Source organism: Pristiophorus japonicus, chromosome 11 (genome assembly GCF_044704955.1).
Source record: "Pristiophorus japonicus isolate sPriJap1 chromosome 11, sPriJap1.hap1, whole genome shotgun sequence".
NCBI lineage: Eukaryota > Metazoa > Chordata > Chondrichthyes > Pristiophoridae > Pristiophorus > Pristiophorus japonicus.
Window position 1 is genome coordinate 24,295,013 of NC_091987.1, and position 17,191 is coordinate 24,312,203.

At 46.6% G+C, this 17,191-nt stretch overlaps 1 protein-coding gene across 3 annotated transcripts in view; it reads left to right on the plus strand.

The window, feature by feature from the left end:
- The window catches only part of slc37a1 (solute carrier family 37 member 1), a 161,241-nt gene that overhangs the window by 140,820 nt on the left and 3,230 nt on the right, over window positions 1–17,191 (plus strand). For all 3 annotated transcript variants that reach the window (XM_070893262.1, XM_070893263.1, XM_070893264.1), the window contains exons 19-20: window positions 4,608–4,705; window positions 16,356–16,417. In XM_070893262.1, the coding sequence (XP_070749363.1) occupies window positions 4,608–4,705; window positions 16,356–16,417 (160 nt within the window). The remainder of the gene's footprint in view (window positions 1–4,607; window positions 4,706–16,355; window positions 16,418–17,191) is intronic.

Here is a 17,191-nt window from a genome sequence, read left to right on the forward strand (position 1 = left end):
CTCCTGTGCTTTCCCCATCCACCACCTGTTCTTTAGGTACCGGGTTTTTTGTTGGATCTCAGTGTTGAGCCACCTCTAATGTTGCTTTGCTGCTCCCGAGTTGGGTTGTTGCTTGAGGTTCAGAAATGCTCTGTGCTTGCGATCTATTAGTTCTTGGATCTCCTGATCATTCTCGTCAAACCAGTCCTGGTGTGTTCTGGTTGAGTGACCAAGTGTCTCTTCACAGAGACTGGTTATGGAGGCCTGGAGGGCAGACCAAGCGCTGTGGGCATTCAGCATCTCTGGGTCATCAAGGCACTCCAGGTTAGCTGTGAGGCGCTGGCTGTATAGGGCATTCTTAGCTGGGTCTTTAGTGCCCCAGAAGTGACTTTTTTGCGGCACTGCTTCTGCTGTCCCCTCTGCTTTGGAGCTATGTTAATGTTGATGATGGATCGGATTAGGCGGTGGTCTGTCCAGCAGTCATCAGCTCCTGTTATGGCGCGGGTGATGCGCACATCCTTGCGATCCCTTGCTTGGATGATGACATAGTCGAGCAGGTGCCAGTGTTTGGAGTGAGGGTGTTGCCACGATGCCTTGTATTTGTCCCTCTGTCGGAACAGGTTGTTGATGAGAAGTTCATGTTCTAGGCATCTTATCAGGAGTAGGATACCGCTGGAGTTGGCTTTCCCTAACCCCTCACTGCCAATCATGCCTCCCCAGAGGGCTGTGTCTTTGTCAACCCTGGCGTTGAAGTCACCGAGGAGGATCAGTTTGTCATCCGTGGGGACGCGGGACAGGGATGTTTCGAGGTTGGAATAAAACCCCTCTTTGGTTTCATCCGTTGCATCGAGTGTTGGGGTATACGCACTGATGACTGTGGTGCATTGGTTCCAGGATAGAGTGAGTCGAAGAGTCATGAGGCGTTCGTTAACCTCGCAGGTTAACATGGCAGTTGCATATTTAAATTCAGTTAATTGAATAAATCTGAAATAAGAAGCTGGTGTCAGTAATGATGACCACGAAACTACCAGATTGTTGCAAAAACCCATTTGGTTCACTAATATCCTTTAGGGAAGGAAATCTGCCATTCTTTCTTGGTCTGGCGTATATGTGACCCACAGCTTGACTCTTAACTGCCCTCTGAAATGGCCTAGCAAGCAGCACTTACTTACCAATAATCTTCTCCCTGATGCTCAGTATGGGTTTCGCCAGGACCATTTGGTTCCAGACCTCATTACAGCCTTGGTCCAAACATGGACTGAATTCCAGAGGTTAGGTGAGAGTGACTGCCTTGACATCAATGAGAACATAAGAAATAGGAGCAAGAGTAGGCCATATGGCCCCTCGAGCTTGTTCCACCATTTAATACGATCATAGCTGATCCGATCATGGACTCGGATCCACTTCCCTGCCCGTTCCCCATAACCCCTTATTCCCTTATCTCTGTCTTAAATTTATTCAATGACCCACAGCTTCCACAGCTCTCTGCGACAGCGAATTCCACAGATTTACAACCCTCTGAGAGAAAAAATTCCTCCTCATCTCAGTATTAAATGGGCGGCCCCTTATTCTAAGATTATGTCCCCTAGTTCTAGTCTCCCCCATCAGTGGAAACATCCTCTCTGCATCCACCTTGTCAAGCCTCCTCATAATCTTATATGTTTCAATAAGATCACCTCTCATTCTTCTGAATTCCAATGAGTAGAGGCCCAACCTACTCAACCTATCCACATAAGTCAACCTCCTCATCTCCGGAATCAACCTAGTGAACCTTCTTTGAACTGCCTCCAAAGCAAGTATATCCTTTTTTAAATATGGAAACCAAAACTGTACGCAGTATTCCAGGTGTGGCAGCACTTTGCAATTTTTCTCCATTTAAATAACTTGCTCTTCGATTTTTTTTTTTCTGCAAAAGTGCATAACCTCACACTTTCCGACATTATATTCCATCTGCAAAATTTTTTCCCACTCACTTAGCCTGTCTATGTCCTTTTGCAGATTTTTTGTGTCCTCCTCACACATTGCTTTTCCTCCTATCTTTGTATCGTCAGCAAACTTGGCTACGTTACACTCGGTCCCTTCTTCCAAGTCATTATTATAGATTGTAAATAGATGGGGTCCCAGCACTGATCCCTGCAGCACCCCACTAGTTTCTGATTGCCGACCAGAGAATGAACTATTTTTCCCGACTCTCTCTTTTCTGTTAGTTAGCCAATCCTTTATCCATGTTAATACATTACCCCCAACCCTGTGAACTTTTATCTTGTGCAGTAACCTTTTATGTGGCACCTTGTCAAATGCCTTCTGGAAGTCCAAATAAACCACATCTACTGGTTCCCCTTTATCCAACCTGTTCGTTGTATCCTTAAAGAACTCCAGCAAATTTGTCAAACATGACTTCCCCTTCATAAATCCATGTTGACTCTGCCTGACTGAATTATGCTTTTCCAAATGTCCTGCTACTGCTTCTTTAATAATGGACTCCAACATTTTCCAACGTGAAGGCAGCATGTGTCCGAATGTGGCATCAAGAAACCCAAGTAAAACTGAAGTCAATGGGAATCGGGGAAACTCTCCACTGGTTGGAGTCATACCTAGCACAAAGGAAGATGGTTGTGGTTGTTGGAGATCAATCATCTCAGCCTCAGGACATCGCTGCAGGAGTTCTTCAGGGCAGTGTCCTAGGCCTAACCATCTTCAGCTGCTTCCTCAATGACCTTCCCTCCATCAGAAGGTCAGAAGTGGGGATGTTCGCTGATGATTGCACAGTGTTCATTCCATTCGCAACTCCTCAGATAATGAAGCAGTCCATGCCCATATGCAGCAAGACCTGGACGACATTCAAGTTTGGGCTGATAAGTGGCAAGTAACATTCGCACTACACAAGTGCCAGGCAATGACTATCTCCAACAAGTGAGAGTCTAACCACCTCCTCTTGATAATCAATGGCGTTACCATCGCCGAATCCCCCACCGTCAACATCCTGGGGGTCACCATTGACCATAAACTTAACTGGACCAGCCACATAAATAATGTGGCAACAAGAGCAGGTCAGAGGCTGGGTATTCTGTGGCGAGTGTCTCACTCCTGACTCCCCAAAGCCTTTCCACCATCTACAAGGCACAAGTCAGGAGTGTGATGGAATACTCTCCACTTGCCTGGATGAGTGCAGCTCCAACAACACTCGAGAAGCTCGACACCATCCAGCACAAAGCAGCCCACTTGATTGGCACGCCATCCACCGCCTTCAACATTCACTCCCTCCACCACCGGCGCACCGTGCCTGCGGTGTGTACCATCTACAAGATGCACTGCAGCAACTTGCCACGGCTTCTTCAGCAGCACCTCCCAAACCCGCGACCTCTACCACCTAGAAGGACAAGGGCAGCAGGCGCATGGGAACACCACCACCTCCACGTTCCCCTCCAAGTCACACACCATCCTGACTTGGAAATATATCGGCCGTTCCTTCATCGTCGCTGGGTCAAAATCCTGGAACTTCCTCCTAACAGCACTGTGGGAGCACCTTCACCACACGGACTACAGCAGTTCAAGAAGGCGGCTCACCACCACCTTCTCGAGGGCAATTAGGGATGGGCAATAAATGCTGGCCTTGCCAGCGATGCCCACATCCCATGAACAAATAAAAATAAATCAGTATGGTTATGTTTTCTAGAACTTAGAAGGGTAAGGGAGGATTTGATCGAAGTTTTCAAGATATTAAGGGGAACCGATAGAGAGAACTATTTCTGCTGATTGGGGATTCTCGGACTCTGGAGCATAGTCTAAACATTTCTGGATTGAAATTAGGAAACACGTCTACATATAAAGGGTCTTTTTAAAAAATAAAAAAAATCTGTTCCGGGATGTGGGCGTCACTGGCAAGTCCGGGATTTATTGCCCGTCCCTAATTGCCATCGAGAAGGTGGTGGTGAGCCGCCGCCTTGAACTGCTGCAGTGCATGTGGTGAAGGTTCCTCGGTGATTTTGTCGCAGAGGTTTGGTGCAACTGAGTGTCTTGCTGGGCCACTTCAGAGGGCAGTTAGGATTCAACCACATTGCTGTGGGTCTGGAGTCACATCTAGGCCAGACCAGGTAAGGGCGACAGATTTCCTTCCCTAAAGGACAATAGTGAACCAGATGGGTTTTTGTGACAGGATTTGAACTCGTGTCCCTGGATCATTAGTGCAGGCCTCTGAATTATCATCTAGTAACATAACCACTATGCTACCGTTCCCAGTGTTGCAATATGTATTACACTTCTGACTAGAGCTTTAGGCATTTTGTGTTGATATTATTCTGTCCATTCCCCTCCACGGCCCCTCGGGTAATGCTGCTGGTGGTACACACATGGCTGTAAATGTAAATATTAAAACAGGCTAATGAATGGCAAATAATCTGAATTTGGATGATGTAAGTTAATACACACTAGAATGGGAAACTGCAAACACGTTCAGGGTAAATAATATCCATTTGTCCTGCTGGGATCTCGCGGTCCTGGACAGTCTGGGATCTCTGAATGTTACTGGGTATCTCTGGTCAGTAAGTTTTTGAAGATCCTGTTTGATATTCTGCAGCCCTGTTCCAGGGACTGATGGATTTTTGTTCTGTGCCTTGCTCTGCGTGTAGGTGCTGCTTTAGGACCTCTGTTAGCAGGCCTCATCTCCCCTACCGGCTGGAACAACGTCTTTTACATGCTGATGGTGGCAGACGCCTTTGCTTTTTTGGTGAGTAGAAATGCCATTGTCATTATCTCACTCTTAACAGGTATTCGTTTTTGTATATCAGCTGCCCAGAGAACCCTCCAAGAACTGCATGGCAGCTATCTGTTGCAGAGTTTAGATGAGGTTCAAGTTTCAAGACTCATGATTGTATTACTGCCACCTGACTCAACAAGCAGTCTCTCCTGTTATGTACTGTGATTTGGTCAAAGATTGGTGTGGGAGAAATGGATTTCAATTCATGGGGCACTGCCACCAGTACTGAGACGGGAGAGAGCTGTTCAGTTGGGACGGGCTTCACTTGAACCATGCTGGGGCCAGTGTCCTGTCGAATCGAATAACTTGGGCTGTAGATAGGGCTTTAAACTAGATAGTGGGGGGTGGAGGGAGGGATCAGGTGAACGGAAATTTAAAAAGAGAAAAGAGAAGGCAAAAGTACAGGGTAGCAATAGGAGTAATGATAACCAGAGTGTGACAGGAAGGGACAAGACAAAATTAACAGCTCTATATCTAAATGCACGCAGCATACGTAACGAGGTGGATGAGTTGACGGCACAATTAGAAATAAATGGATATGATCTGATTGCCATTACAGAGACGTGGTTGCAGTTGACATACTGCATGGGACAAAAATTGATAAGAAGGGCTACTGGAAAGGCTGTCTGTTCTTAAAATCGATGTCACCAGAACTGGCACTGCGGGCGGCTCTGCTGCACAGGAGGGCAGGAAAAAGAGTGAAGAGCTATAGTGGTAGAGGATTCGATTGTAAGGGAAATAGATAGGTGTTTCTGCGGCCACAACTGAGACTCCAGGATGGTATGTTGCCTCCCTGGTGCAAGGGTCAAGGATGTCTCGGAGCAGGTGCAGGACATTTTGAAGAGGGAGGGTGAATAGCCAGTTGTCGTGGTGCACGTAGGTACCAACGATATAGGTAAAAAACAACATGACGAATTTAGGGAGCTAGGAGCTAAATTAAAAAGTAGGACCTCAAAGGTAGTAATCTCAGGATTGCTACCAGTGCCACGTGCTAGTCAGAGGAATCGCAGGATAGCTCAGATGAATACATGGCTTGAGGAGTGGTGCAGAAGGGAGGGATTCAAATTCCTGGGACATGGAAACCGGTTCTGAGGGAGGTGGGACCAGTACAAACCGGATGGTCTGCACCTGGGCAGGACTGGAACCAATGTCCTGGGGAAGTGTTTGCTAGTGCTGTTGGGGAGGGGTTAAACTAATATGGCAGGGGGATGGGAACCTATGCCAGGGAGACAGAGGGAAGTAGAATGGGGACAGAAGCAAAAGATAGAAAGAAGAAAAGTCAAAGTGGAGGGCAGAGAAACCAAAGGCAAAAAGCAAAATGGGCCAAATTGCAGCAAAATTCTAAAGTGTGTTAAAAAGACAAGCCCTGAAGGCTCTGTGCCTCAATGCGAGGAGTATTCGGAATAAGATGGACGAATTAACTGCGCCGATAGCAGTTAACGGATATGATGTAATTGGCATCATGGAGACATGGCTCCAGGGTGACCAAGGCTGGGAACTCAACATCCAGGGGTATTCAACATTTAGGAAGGATAGGCAGAGAGGAAAAGGAGGCAGGGTGGCATTGCTGGTTAAAGAGGAAATTAATGCAATAGTAAGGAAGGACATTAGCTTGGATGATATGGAATCGGTATGGGTGGAGCTGCGGAATACCAAAGGGCAGAAACTGTTAGTGGGAGTTGTGTACAGACCACCAAACAGTAGTAGTGAGGTTGGGGACAGCATCAAACAAGAAATAAGGGATATGTGCAATAAAGGTACAGCAGTTATCATGGGCAACTTTAATCTACATATTGATTGGGCTAACCAAACTGGTAGCAATGCGGTGGAGGAGGATTTCCTGAAGTGTATTCGGGATGGTTTTCTGGACCAATATGTCGAGGAACCAACTAGAGGTCTGGCCATACTAGACTGGGTAATATGTCATGAGAAAGGACTAATTAGCAATCTTGTTGTGCAAGGCCCCTTGCGGAAGAGTGACCATAATATGGTAGAATTCTTTGTTCAGATGGAGAGTGAATTGGCTAGAATAGACTGGCGAGTGATACTTAAAGGGTTGATGGTGGATAGGCAATGGCAAACATTTAAAGATCACATGGATGAACTTCAACAATTGTCCATCCCTGTCTGGAGTAAAAATAAAACAGGGAAGGTGGCTCAACTGTAGCTAACAAGGGAAATTAAGGATAGTGTTAAATCAGAGGAAGAGGTATATAAATTGGGCAGAAAAAGCAGCAAACCTAAGGACTGGGAGAATTTTATAATACAGCAGAGGAGGACAAAGGATTTAATTAGGAGGGGGAAAATAGAGTATGAGAGGAAGCTTGCTGGGAACATAAAAACTGACTGCAAAAGCTTCTAGGGATATGCGAAGAGAAAAAGATTAGTGATAAACGTAGGTCCCTTGCAGTCAGATTCAGGTGAATTTATAATGGGGAACAAAGAAATGGCAGACCAATTGAACAAATATTTTGGTTTTGTCTTCACGAAGGAAGACACAAATAACCTGCCGGAAATACTAGGCGACCGAGGGGCTAGTGAGAAGGAGGAACTTTGGCTGCCTGAGGAAAAGAGTGTTTGAAGACACTTATGAGGTGGGAAATTGTGTTTGGGAAATTGATGGGATTGAAGACCGATAAATCCCTGGAGCCTAATGGTCTGCATCCCAGAGTACTTAAGGAGGTGGCCTTGGAAATAGCGAATGCATTGGTGATCATTTTCCAACAGTCTATCGACTATTAATGCAATAGTTAGGAAGGACATTAGCTTGGATGATGTGGAATCTATATGGGTAGAGCTGCAGTAATGATGTTAGGGAGGGCATCAAACAGGAAATTAGGGGTGCATGCAATAAAGGTGCAGCAGTTATCATGGGTGACTTTAATAGGCATATAGATTGTGCTAACCAAACTGGAAGCAATACGGTGGAGGAGGATTTCCTGGAGTGCATAAGGGAAGGTTTTCTAGACCAATATGTCGAGGAACCAACTAGGGGGGAAGCTATCTTAGACTGGGTGTTGTGTAATGAGAAAGGATTAATTAGCAATCTCTTTGTGCGAGGCCCCTTGGGGAAGAGTGACCATAAAATGGTGCAATTCTACATTAGGATGGAGAATAAAACAGTTAATTCAGAGACCATGGTCCAGAACTTAAAGAAGGGTAACTTTGAAGGTATGAGGCGTGAATTGGCTAGGATAGATTGGCGAAGATACTTAAGGGGTTGACAGTGGATGGGCAATGGCAGACATTTGGAGACCGCATGGATGAACTACAACAATTGTACATCCCTGTCTGGCGTAAAAATAAAAAAGGGAAGGTGGCTCAACCGTGGCTATCAAGGGAAATCAGGGATAGTATTAAAGCCAAGGAAGTGGCATACAAATTGGCCAGAAATAGCAGCGAACCCGGGGACTGGGAGAAATTTAGAACTCAGCAGAGGAGGACAAAGGGTTTGATTAGGGCAAGGAAAATGGAGTACGAGAGGAAGCTTGCAGGGAACATTAAGACGGATTGCAAAAGTTTCTATAGATATGTAAAGAGAAAAAGGTTAGTAAAGACAAACGTAGGTCCCCTGCAGTCAGAATCAGGGGAAGTCATAACGGGGAACAAAGAAATGGCAGACCAATTGAACAAGTAATTTGTTCAGTATTCACTAAGGAGGACACAAACAACCTTCCGGATATAAAATGGGTCAGAGGGTCTAGTAAGGAGGAGGAACTGAGGGAAATCCTTATTAGTTGGGACATTGTGTTGGGGAATTGATGGGATTGAAGGCCGATAAATCCCCAGGGCCTGATGGACTGCATCCCAGAGTACTTAAGGAGGTGGCCTCGGAAATAGCGGATGCATTGACAGTCATTTCCCAAAATTCCATAGACTCTGGATCAGTTCCTATGGAGTGGAGGGTAGCCAATGTAACCCCACTTTTTAAAAAAGGAGGGAGAGAGAAAACAGGGAATTATAGACCGGTCAGCCTGACATCGGTAGTGGGTAAAATGATGGAATCAATTCTTAAGGATGTCATAGCAGCACATTTGGAAAGAGGTGACATGATAGGTCCAAGTCAGCATGGATTTTTGAAAGGGAAATCATGCTTGACAAATCTTCTGGAATTTTTTGAGGATGTTTCCAGTAGAGTGGACAAGGGAGAACCAGTTGATGTGGTGTATTTGGACTTTCAGAAGGCTTTCAACACGGTCCCACACAAGAGATTAATGTGCAAAGTTAAAGCACATGGGATTGGGGGTAGTGTGCTGACGTGGATTGAGAACTGGTTGTCAGACAGGTAGCAAAGAGCAGGAGTAAATGGGTACTTTTCAGAATGGCAAGCAGTGATAGTACCGCAAGGTTCTGTGCTGGGGCCCCAGCTGTTTACATTGTACATTAATGATTTAGACGAGGGGATTAAATGTAGTATCTCCAAATTTGCGGATGACACTAAGTTGGGTGGCAGTGTGAGCTGCGAGGAGGATGCTATGAGGCTGCAGAGTGACTTGGATAGGTTAGGTGAGTGGGCAAATGCATGGAAGATGAAATATAATGTGGATAAATGTGAGGTTATCCACTTTGGTGGTAAAAACAGAGAGTCAGACTATTATCTGAATGGTGACAGATTAGGAAAAGGGGAGGTGCAACAAGACCTGGGTGTCATGGTACATCAGTCATTGAAGGTTGGCATGCAGGTACAGCAGGCGGTTAAGAAAGCAAATGGCATGTTGGCCTTCATAGCGAGGGGATTTGAGTACAGGGGCAGGGAGGTGTTACTACAGTTGCACAGGGCCTTGGTGATCCCATACCTGGAGTATTGTGTACAGTTTTGGTCTCCTAACTTGAGGAAGGACATTCTTGCTATTGAGGGAGTGCAGTGAAGCTTCACCAGACTGATTCCCGGGATGGCGGGACTGACATATCAAGAAAGACTGGATCAAAAGAATGAGAGGGGATCTCATAGAAACGTTTAAAATTCTGACGGGTTTAGACAGGTTAGATGCAGGAAGAATGTTCCCAATGTTGGGGAAGTCCAGAACGAGGGGGACATAGTCTAAGGATAAGGGGTAAGCCATTTAGGACCGAGATGAGGAGAAACTTCTTCACCCAGAGAGTGGTGAACCTGTGGAATTCTCTACCACAGAAAGTTGTTGAGGCCAATTCACTAAATATATTCAAAAGGGAGTTAGATGAAGTCCTTACTACTAGGGGGATCAAGGGGTATGGCGAGTAAGCAGGAATGGGGTACTGAAGTTGCATGTTCAGCATGAACTCATTGAATGGTGGTGCAGGCTCGAAGGGCCGAATGGCCTACTCCTGCACCTATTTTCTATGTTTCTACGGATGCATCCTAGGATGCTGAGAGAAGTAAGGGTGGAAATCACGGAGGTACTGGCTGGAATCTTCCAATCCTCTTTGGATACGGTGTCAGAGAACTGGAGAATTGTAAATGTTACACCATTGTTCATAAAAGGGTGCAAGGATAAACCCAGCAACTACAGGCCAGTTAGTTTCACCTCTGGAGTGGAGAAGCTTTTAGAAACGATAATCTGGGACAAAATTAACAGTCACTTAGCTAAGTGTGGATTAATTCAGGAAAGGCAAATCGTGTTTAACGAACTTGATTGAGTTTTTTGATGAGGTAACAGAGAGGGTTGATCAGGGCAATGCGGTTGACGTGGTGTACATGGATTTCCAAAAGGTGTTTGATAAAGTGCCACATAATAGGCTTGGCAGCAAAGTTGAAGCCCATGGAATAAAAGGGACAGTGGCAGCATGGATACGGAATTGGCTCAGTGACAGGGAACAGAGAGTAGTGGGGAACATTTGTTTTTCAGACTGGAGGAAGGTGGTGTTTCCCAGGGGTCGGTACTGGGACCACTGCTTTTCTTGATATATATTAATGACTTGGATGTACAGGGCACAATTTCAAAATTTGCAGATGTCGCAAAATTTGGAAGTGTAGTCAACAGTGAGGAGGACAGTGAGAGACTGTAAGCTGGTGGAATGGGCAGACACGTGGCAGATGAAATTTAATGCAGTAAAGTGCAAAGTGATACATTTTGGTAGGAGGAACGAGGAGAGGCAATATAAACTAAAGGGTACAATCCTAAAGGGGGTGCATGAACAGAGAGACCTGGGGGTATATGTGCTGAAGGTGGTGGGGCAGGTTGAGAAAGTGGTTAAAAAGACTTAGAGGAACCTGGGCTTCATAAATAGAGGCATAGAGTACAAAGGCAAGAAAGTTATGATGAACCTGCCCATGACAGTATTGGTGGAAGTAACACAGTCATTGCAGAGATGAAGTCCCGGCTTCACACTGAGGACAGCCCACCATCATGTTGTGTGGCATTACCACCGTGTTATATGGGATAGATTCAGTACAGATCCAGCAGCTCAAAACTGGGCATTGACGACGCACTGTGGGCCATCGGCAGCAGCAGAATTGTATTCCAGCACAATCTGTAACCTCGTGGCCTGGCATATCCCTCACTCTACCATTACCATCAAACCAGGCGACCAACCCTGGTTCAATGAGGAATGTAGAAGAGCATCATCATCATAGGCAGTCCCTCGGAACCGAGGAAGACTTGCTTCCACTCTAAAAATGAGTCCTTGGGTGGCTGAACAGCCCAAAACAGCTCAACAATAACAAGGCTACGGGTGCGGATGGAATCCCTGCTGAGGCGCTAAAGTATGGCAGAGAGGTGTTGTTGGCGCAGATACATGACCTCCTGCAAAATTAAAGCACATGGTATTGGAGGTAATGTACTGACGTGGATAGAGAACTGGTTGGCAGACAGGAAGTAGAGAGTCGGGATAAACGGGTCCTTCTCAGAATGGCAGGCAGTGACTAGTGGGGTGCCGCAGTGCTCAGTGCTGGGACCCCAGCTATTTACAATATACATTAATGATTTAGATGAAGGAATTGAGTGTAATATCTCCAAGTTTGCAGATGACACTAAGCTGGGTGGCGGTGTGAGCTGTGAGGAGGACGCGAAGAGGCTGCAGGGTGATTTGGACAGGTTAGGTGAGTGGGCAAACGCATGGCAGATGCAGTATAATGTGGATATATGTGAGGTTATCCACTTTCGCGGCAAAAACACGAAGGCAGAATATTATGGCGGCAGATTAGGAAAAGGGAAGGTGCAGCGAGACCTGGGTGTCATGGTACATCAGTCATTGAAAGTTGTCATGCAGGTACAGCAGGCGGTGAAGAAGGCAAATGTTATATTGACCTTCATAGCTAGGGGATTTGAGTATATGAGCAGGGAGGTCTTACTGCAGTTGTACAGGACCTTGGTGAGGCCTCACCTGGAATATTGTATTCAGTTTTGGTCTCCTAATGTGAGGAAGGATGTTCTTGCTTTTGAGGGATTGCAGCGAAGGTTCACCAGACTGATTCCCGGGATGGTAGGACTGACATAGGAGAGACTGAATCGACTGGGCCTGTATTCACTGGAGTTCAGAAGGATGAGAGGGGATCTCATAGAAACATATAAAATTCTGACGGGACTGGACAGGTTAGATGCAGGAAGAATGTTCCCGATGCTGGGGAAGTCCAGAACCAGGGGACATAGTCTAAGGATAAGGGTAGGCCATTTAGGACTGAGATGAGGAGAAACTTCTTCACTCAGAGTTGTTAACCTGTGGAATTCCCTACTGCAGAGAGTTGTTGATGCCAGTTCATTGGATATATTCAAGAGAGAGTTAGATATGGCCATTACGGCTAAAGGGATCAAGGGGTATGGAGAGAAAGCAGGAAAGGGGTACTGAGGGAATGATCAGCCATGATCTTATTGAATGGTGGTGCAGGCTCGAAGGGTCGAATGGCCTACTCCTGCACCTATTTTCTATGTTTCTATGTAAGACCAGGCCCTCAAATCTACCACCAAACTCATGGTCTACAGGGCTGTAGTAATACCTGCCCTCCTGTATGGATCAGAGGCATGGACGATGTACAGAAGACACCTCAAGATATATCACCAACGATGCCTCCGCAAGATCCTGCAAATCCCCTGGGAGGACAGGCGTGCTAACATCCCCAGTACTGAAGCACTGACCACACTCGATCAGCTTCGCTGGGCAGGCCACATAGTTCGCATGCCAGATACGAGGCTCCCGAAGCAATTCCTCTATTTGGAGCTACTTCATGGCAAACGAGCCAAAGGTGGGCAGCGGAAACGTTACAAGGACACCCTCAAAGCCTCCCTGATAAAGTGCGACATCCCCACCGACACCTGGGAGTCCCTGGCCCAAGACCGCCCTAGGTAGAGAAAGTGCATCCAGTCGGGCGTTGACCTCTTCGAAACTCAACGCCGCGAACATGAAGAGGTCAGGCGCAGGCAGCGGAAAGAATGGCAAATCAGTCTCACCTTCCCCCGACTAATGTCTGTCCCACCTGTGACAGGGTCTGTGGCTCTCGCATTGGACTGTTCAACCACCAAAGGACTCACTTTAGGAGTGGAAGCAAGTCTTCCTCGATTTCGAGGGACTGCCTCTGATGATGATGAACAGTCCAATACGAGAACCACAGTCCCTGTCACAGGTGGGACAGATAATCGTTGAGGGAAAGGGTGGGTGGGACAGATTTGCCGCACGCTCCTTCCGCTGCCAGCACTTGATTTCTGCATGCTCTCGGCGATGAGACTCGAGGTGCTCAGCGCCGTCCCAGATGCACGTCCTCCACTTAGGGCAGTCTTTGGCCAGGAACTCACCGGTACCGTGAAGGAGTTCCGAGTAGAGCGCTTGCTTTGGGAGTCTCGTGTCTGGCATGTCGACAATGTGGCCTGCCCAGTGAAGCTGATCAAATGTGGTCAGTGCTTCAATGCTGGGGATGTTGGCCTGGACGAGGACGCTAACGTTGGTGTGTCTGTCCTCCCAGGGGATTTGTAGGAACTTACGGAGACATCGTTGGTGATATATCTCCAGCGACTTGAGATGTCTTCTGTACATCGTCCATGCCACTGATCCAGGAGTAGGCGATACGGCCCCTCAAGCCTGCTCCACCATTCAATAAGATCGTGGCTGATCCGATCATGTACTCAGCTCCACTTCCCTGCCCGCTCCCCATAACCCCTTATCCCCTTATCATTCAAGAAACTGTCTATTTCTGTCTTAACTTTATTCAATGTCCCAGCTTCCACAGCTCTCTGAGGCAGCAAATTCCACAGATTTACAACCCTCTGAAAGAAATTTCTCCTCAACTCAGTTTTAAATGGGCGGCCCCTTATTCTAAGATCATGCCCTATAGTTCAAATCTTCCCCCCCATCAATGGAACCATCCTCTCTGCATCCACCTTGTCAAGCCCCCTCATAATCCTATACGTTTTGATAAGATCACCTCTCATTCTTCTGAATTCCAATGAGTAGAGGCCCAACCTACTCCACCTTTCCTCATAAGTCAACCCCCTCATCCCTGGAATCAACCTAGTGAACCTTCTCTGAACTGCCTCCAAAGCAAATATATCCTTTCATAAATATGGAAACCAAAACTGCACGCAGTATTCCAGGTGTGGCCTCACCAATACCTTGCATAGCTGTAGCAAGACTTCCCTGCTTTTATACTCCATCCCCTTTGCAATAAAGGCCAAGATACCATTAGCCTTCCTGATCACTTGCTGTACCTGCATACTAACCTTTTGTGTTTCATGCACAAGTACCCCAGGTCCCTCTGTACTGCAGCACTTGGCAATCTTTTCTCCATTTAAATAATAACTTGCTCTTTGATTTTTTTTTCTGCCAACGTGCATGACCTCACACTTTCCAACATTATACTCCATCTGCCAAATTTTTGCCCACTCACTTAGCTTGTCTATGTCCTTTTGCAGATTTTTTGTGTCCTCCTCACACATTGCTTTTCCTCCCATCTTTGTATCGTCAGCAAACTTGGTTACATTACGCTCAGTCCCTTCTTCCAAGTCGTTAATGTAGATTGTAAATAGTTAAATGCTGGCCTTGCCCATATCCCAAGAATGAATAAAAATAAAGTTTCCCTTACTGCTCCAGTTATGCATTGCCTCAGGTGTAGAATCTGCTGCATGTCTGCTAGTATTTCCATGGTTGAAGATTTTCCAGCTGGTTGTTGTTGACCATGAAAGCTGCAACAGTTTTTGTACTTCAATAGAAACATAGAAAATAAGTGCAGGTGTCAGCCATTCGGCCCTTTGAGCCTGCACCGCCATTCAATAAGATCATGGTTGATCATTCCTTCAGTACACCTTTCCTGCTTTCTCTCCATACCCCTTGATCCCCTTAACCGTAAGAGCCATATCGAACTCCCTCTTGAATATATCCAGTGAACTGGCATCAACAATTCTCTGCGGCAGGGAATTCCACAGGTTAACAACTCTGAGTGAAGAAGTTTCTCCTCATCTCAGTCCTAAATGGTCTACCCCTTATCCTAAGACTATGTCCCCTGGTTCTGGACTTCCCCAACATCGGGAACATTCTTCCCGCATCTTACTGTCCAGTCCCGTCAGAATCTTATATGTTTCTATGAGATCCACTCTCATCCTTCTAAACTCCAGTGAATAAAGGCCCAGTTAATCCAGTCTCTCCTCATATGACAGCCCAGCCATCCCTGGAATCAGTCTGGTGAACCTTCGCTGCACTCCCTGAATAGCAAGAACATCCTTCCTCAGACTAGGAGACCAAAACTGAACACAATATTCCTGGTGAGGCCTCACCAAGGCTCTGTACAACTGCAGTAAGACCTCCCTGCTCCTATACTCAAATCCCCTAGCTATGAAGGCCAACATACCATTTGCCTTCTTTACCGCATGCTGTACCTGCATGCCCTCTTTCAGTGACTGATGAACCATGACACCCAGGTCTCATTGCACCTCCCCTTTTCTTAGTCTGCCGCCATTCAGATAATATTCTGTCTTGGTGTTTTTGCCACGAAAGTGGATAACCTCACATTTATCCACATTGTACTGCATCTGCCATGTATTTGCTCATTCACCTAACCTGTCCAAGTCACCCTGCAACCTCTTAGCGTCCTCCTCGCAGCTCACACTGCCACCCAGTTTAGTGTCATCCGCAAACTTGGAGATATTACACTCAATTCCTTCATCTAAATCGTTAATGTATATGGTAAAGAGCTGGGGTTCCAGCACTGAGCCCTGCGGCACCCCACTAGTCACTGTCTGCCATTCTGAAAAGGACCCGTTTATCCCGACTCTCTGCTTCCTGTCTACCAACCAGTTCTCTAACCATGTCAGTATATTACCCCCAATACCATGTGCTTTAATTTTGCACACCAATCTCTTGTGTGGGACCTTGTCAAAAGCCTTTTGAAAGTCCAAATACACCACATCCACTGGGTCTCCCTTGTCCATTCTACTAGTTACATCCTCAAAAAATTCTAGAAGATTCGTCAAGCATGATTTCCTTTTCATAAATGCATGCTGACTTGGACCAATCCAATTTCTAAATAATAGTCATTTATTGTGCGATCACTGAGACATTTATGTGGTAATCTGCTGCAGAATGATGTTACAAAAGCCAAGTGCCTTCCAGTTTCTGTCTTGCCTTCACTAGATTTGAATCATTCTTAGAGGTAGATTTATATCCAATGTAAACTCAGGCATTTTGTCCTAATTGAAAAGTTTTCTGTTTTTTATTTAAGTTACTGATGCATCTTGTACTGAGGGAGCTTCACATTTTGGGGCCAAAGACGGATCAGACTGCGTAAGTAGCATCTGTTCTGATAATCAGAAAATAAAAGTAAAAGGTAAATGAGAAAAACCAACACAATACACGAAATCCTGAAGGTTAAAGGTTAACTGCGCTCTGACCAATCATAATGTAAACAGAGGATATGGTGTGGGCAGTGGATCAGCGGATCACAAGACACATACACGAGGAAGGTCAGGTCACTGAGAGATCCCACCGTCCCCATCACAGCACCCAGATACCCCCCTGTCCCCATCACAGCACTCAGATACCCCTCTGTCCCCATCACAGCACCCAGATACCCCTCTGTCCCCATCACTGCACTCAGATACCCCTCTGTCCCCATCACTGCACTCAGATACCCCTCTGTCCCCATCACACCACCCAGATACCCCCCTGTCCTCATCACACCACCCAGATACCCACCCTGTCCCCATCACAGCACCCAGATACCCCTCTGTCCCCATCACAGCACCCAGATACCCTCCTGTCCCCATCACAGCACTCAGATACCCCTCTGTCCCCATCACAGCACCCAGGTACCCCTCTGTCCCCATCACTGCACTCAGATACCCCTCTGTCCCCATCACAGCACCCAGATACACCCCCTGTCCCCATCACACCACCCAGATACCCCCCTGTCCTCATCACACCACCCAGATACCCACCCTGTCCCCATCGCAGGGCCCAGATACCCACCCTGTCTCCATCGCAGGACCCAGATACCCACCCTGTCCCCATCGCAGGACCCAGATACCCCTCTGTCCCCATCACACCACCCAGATACCC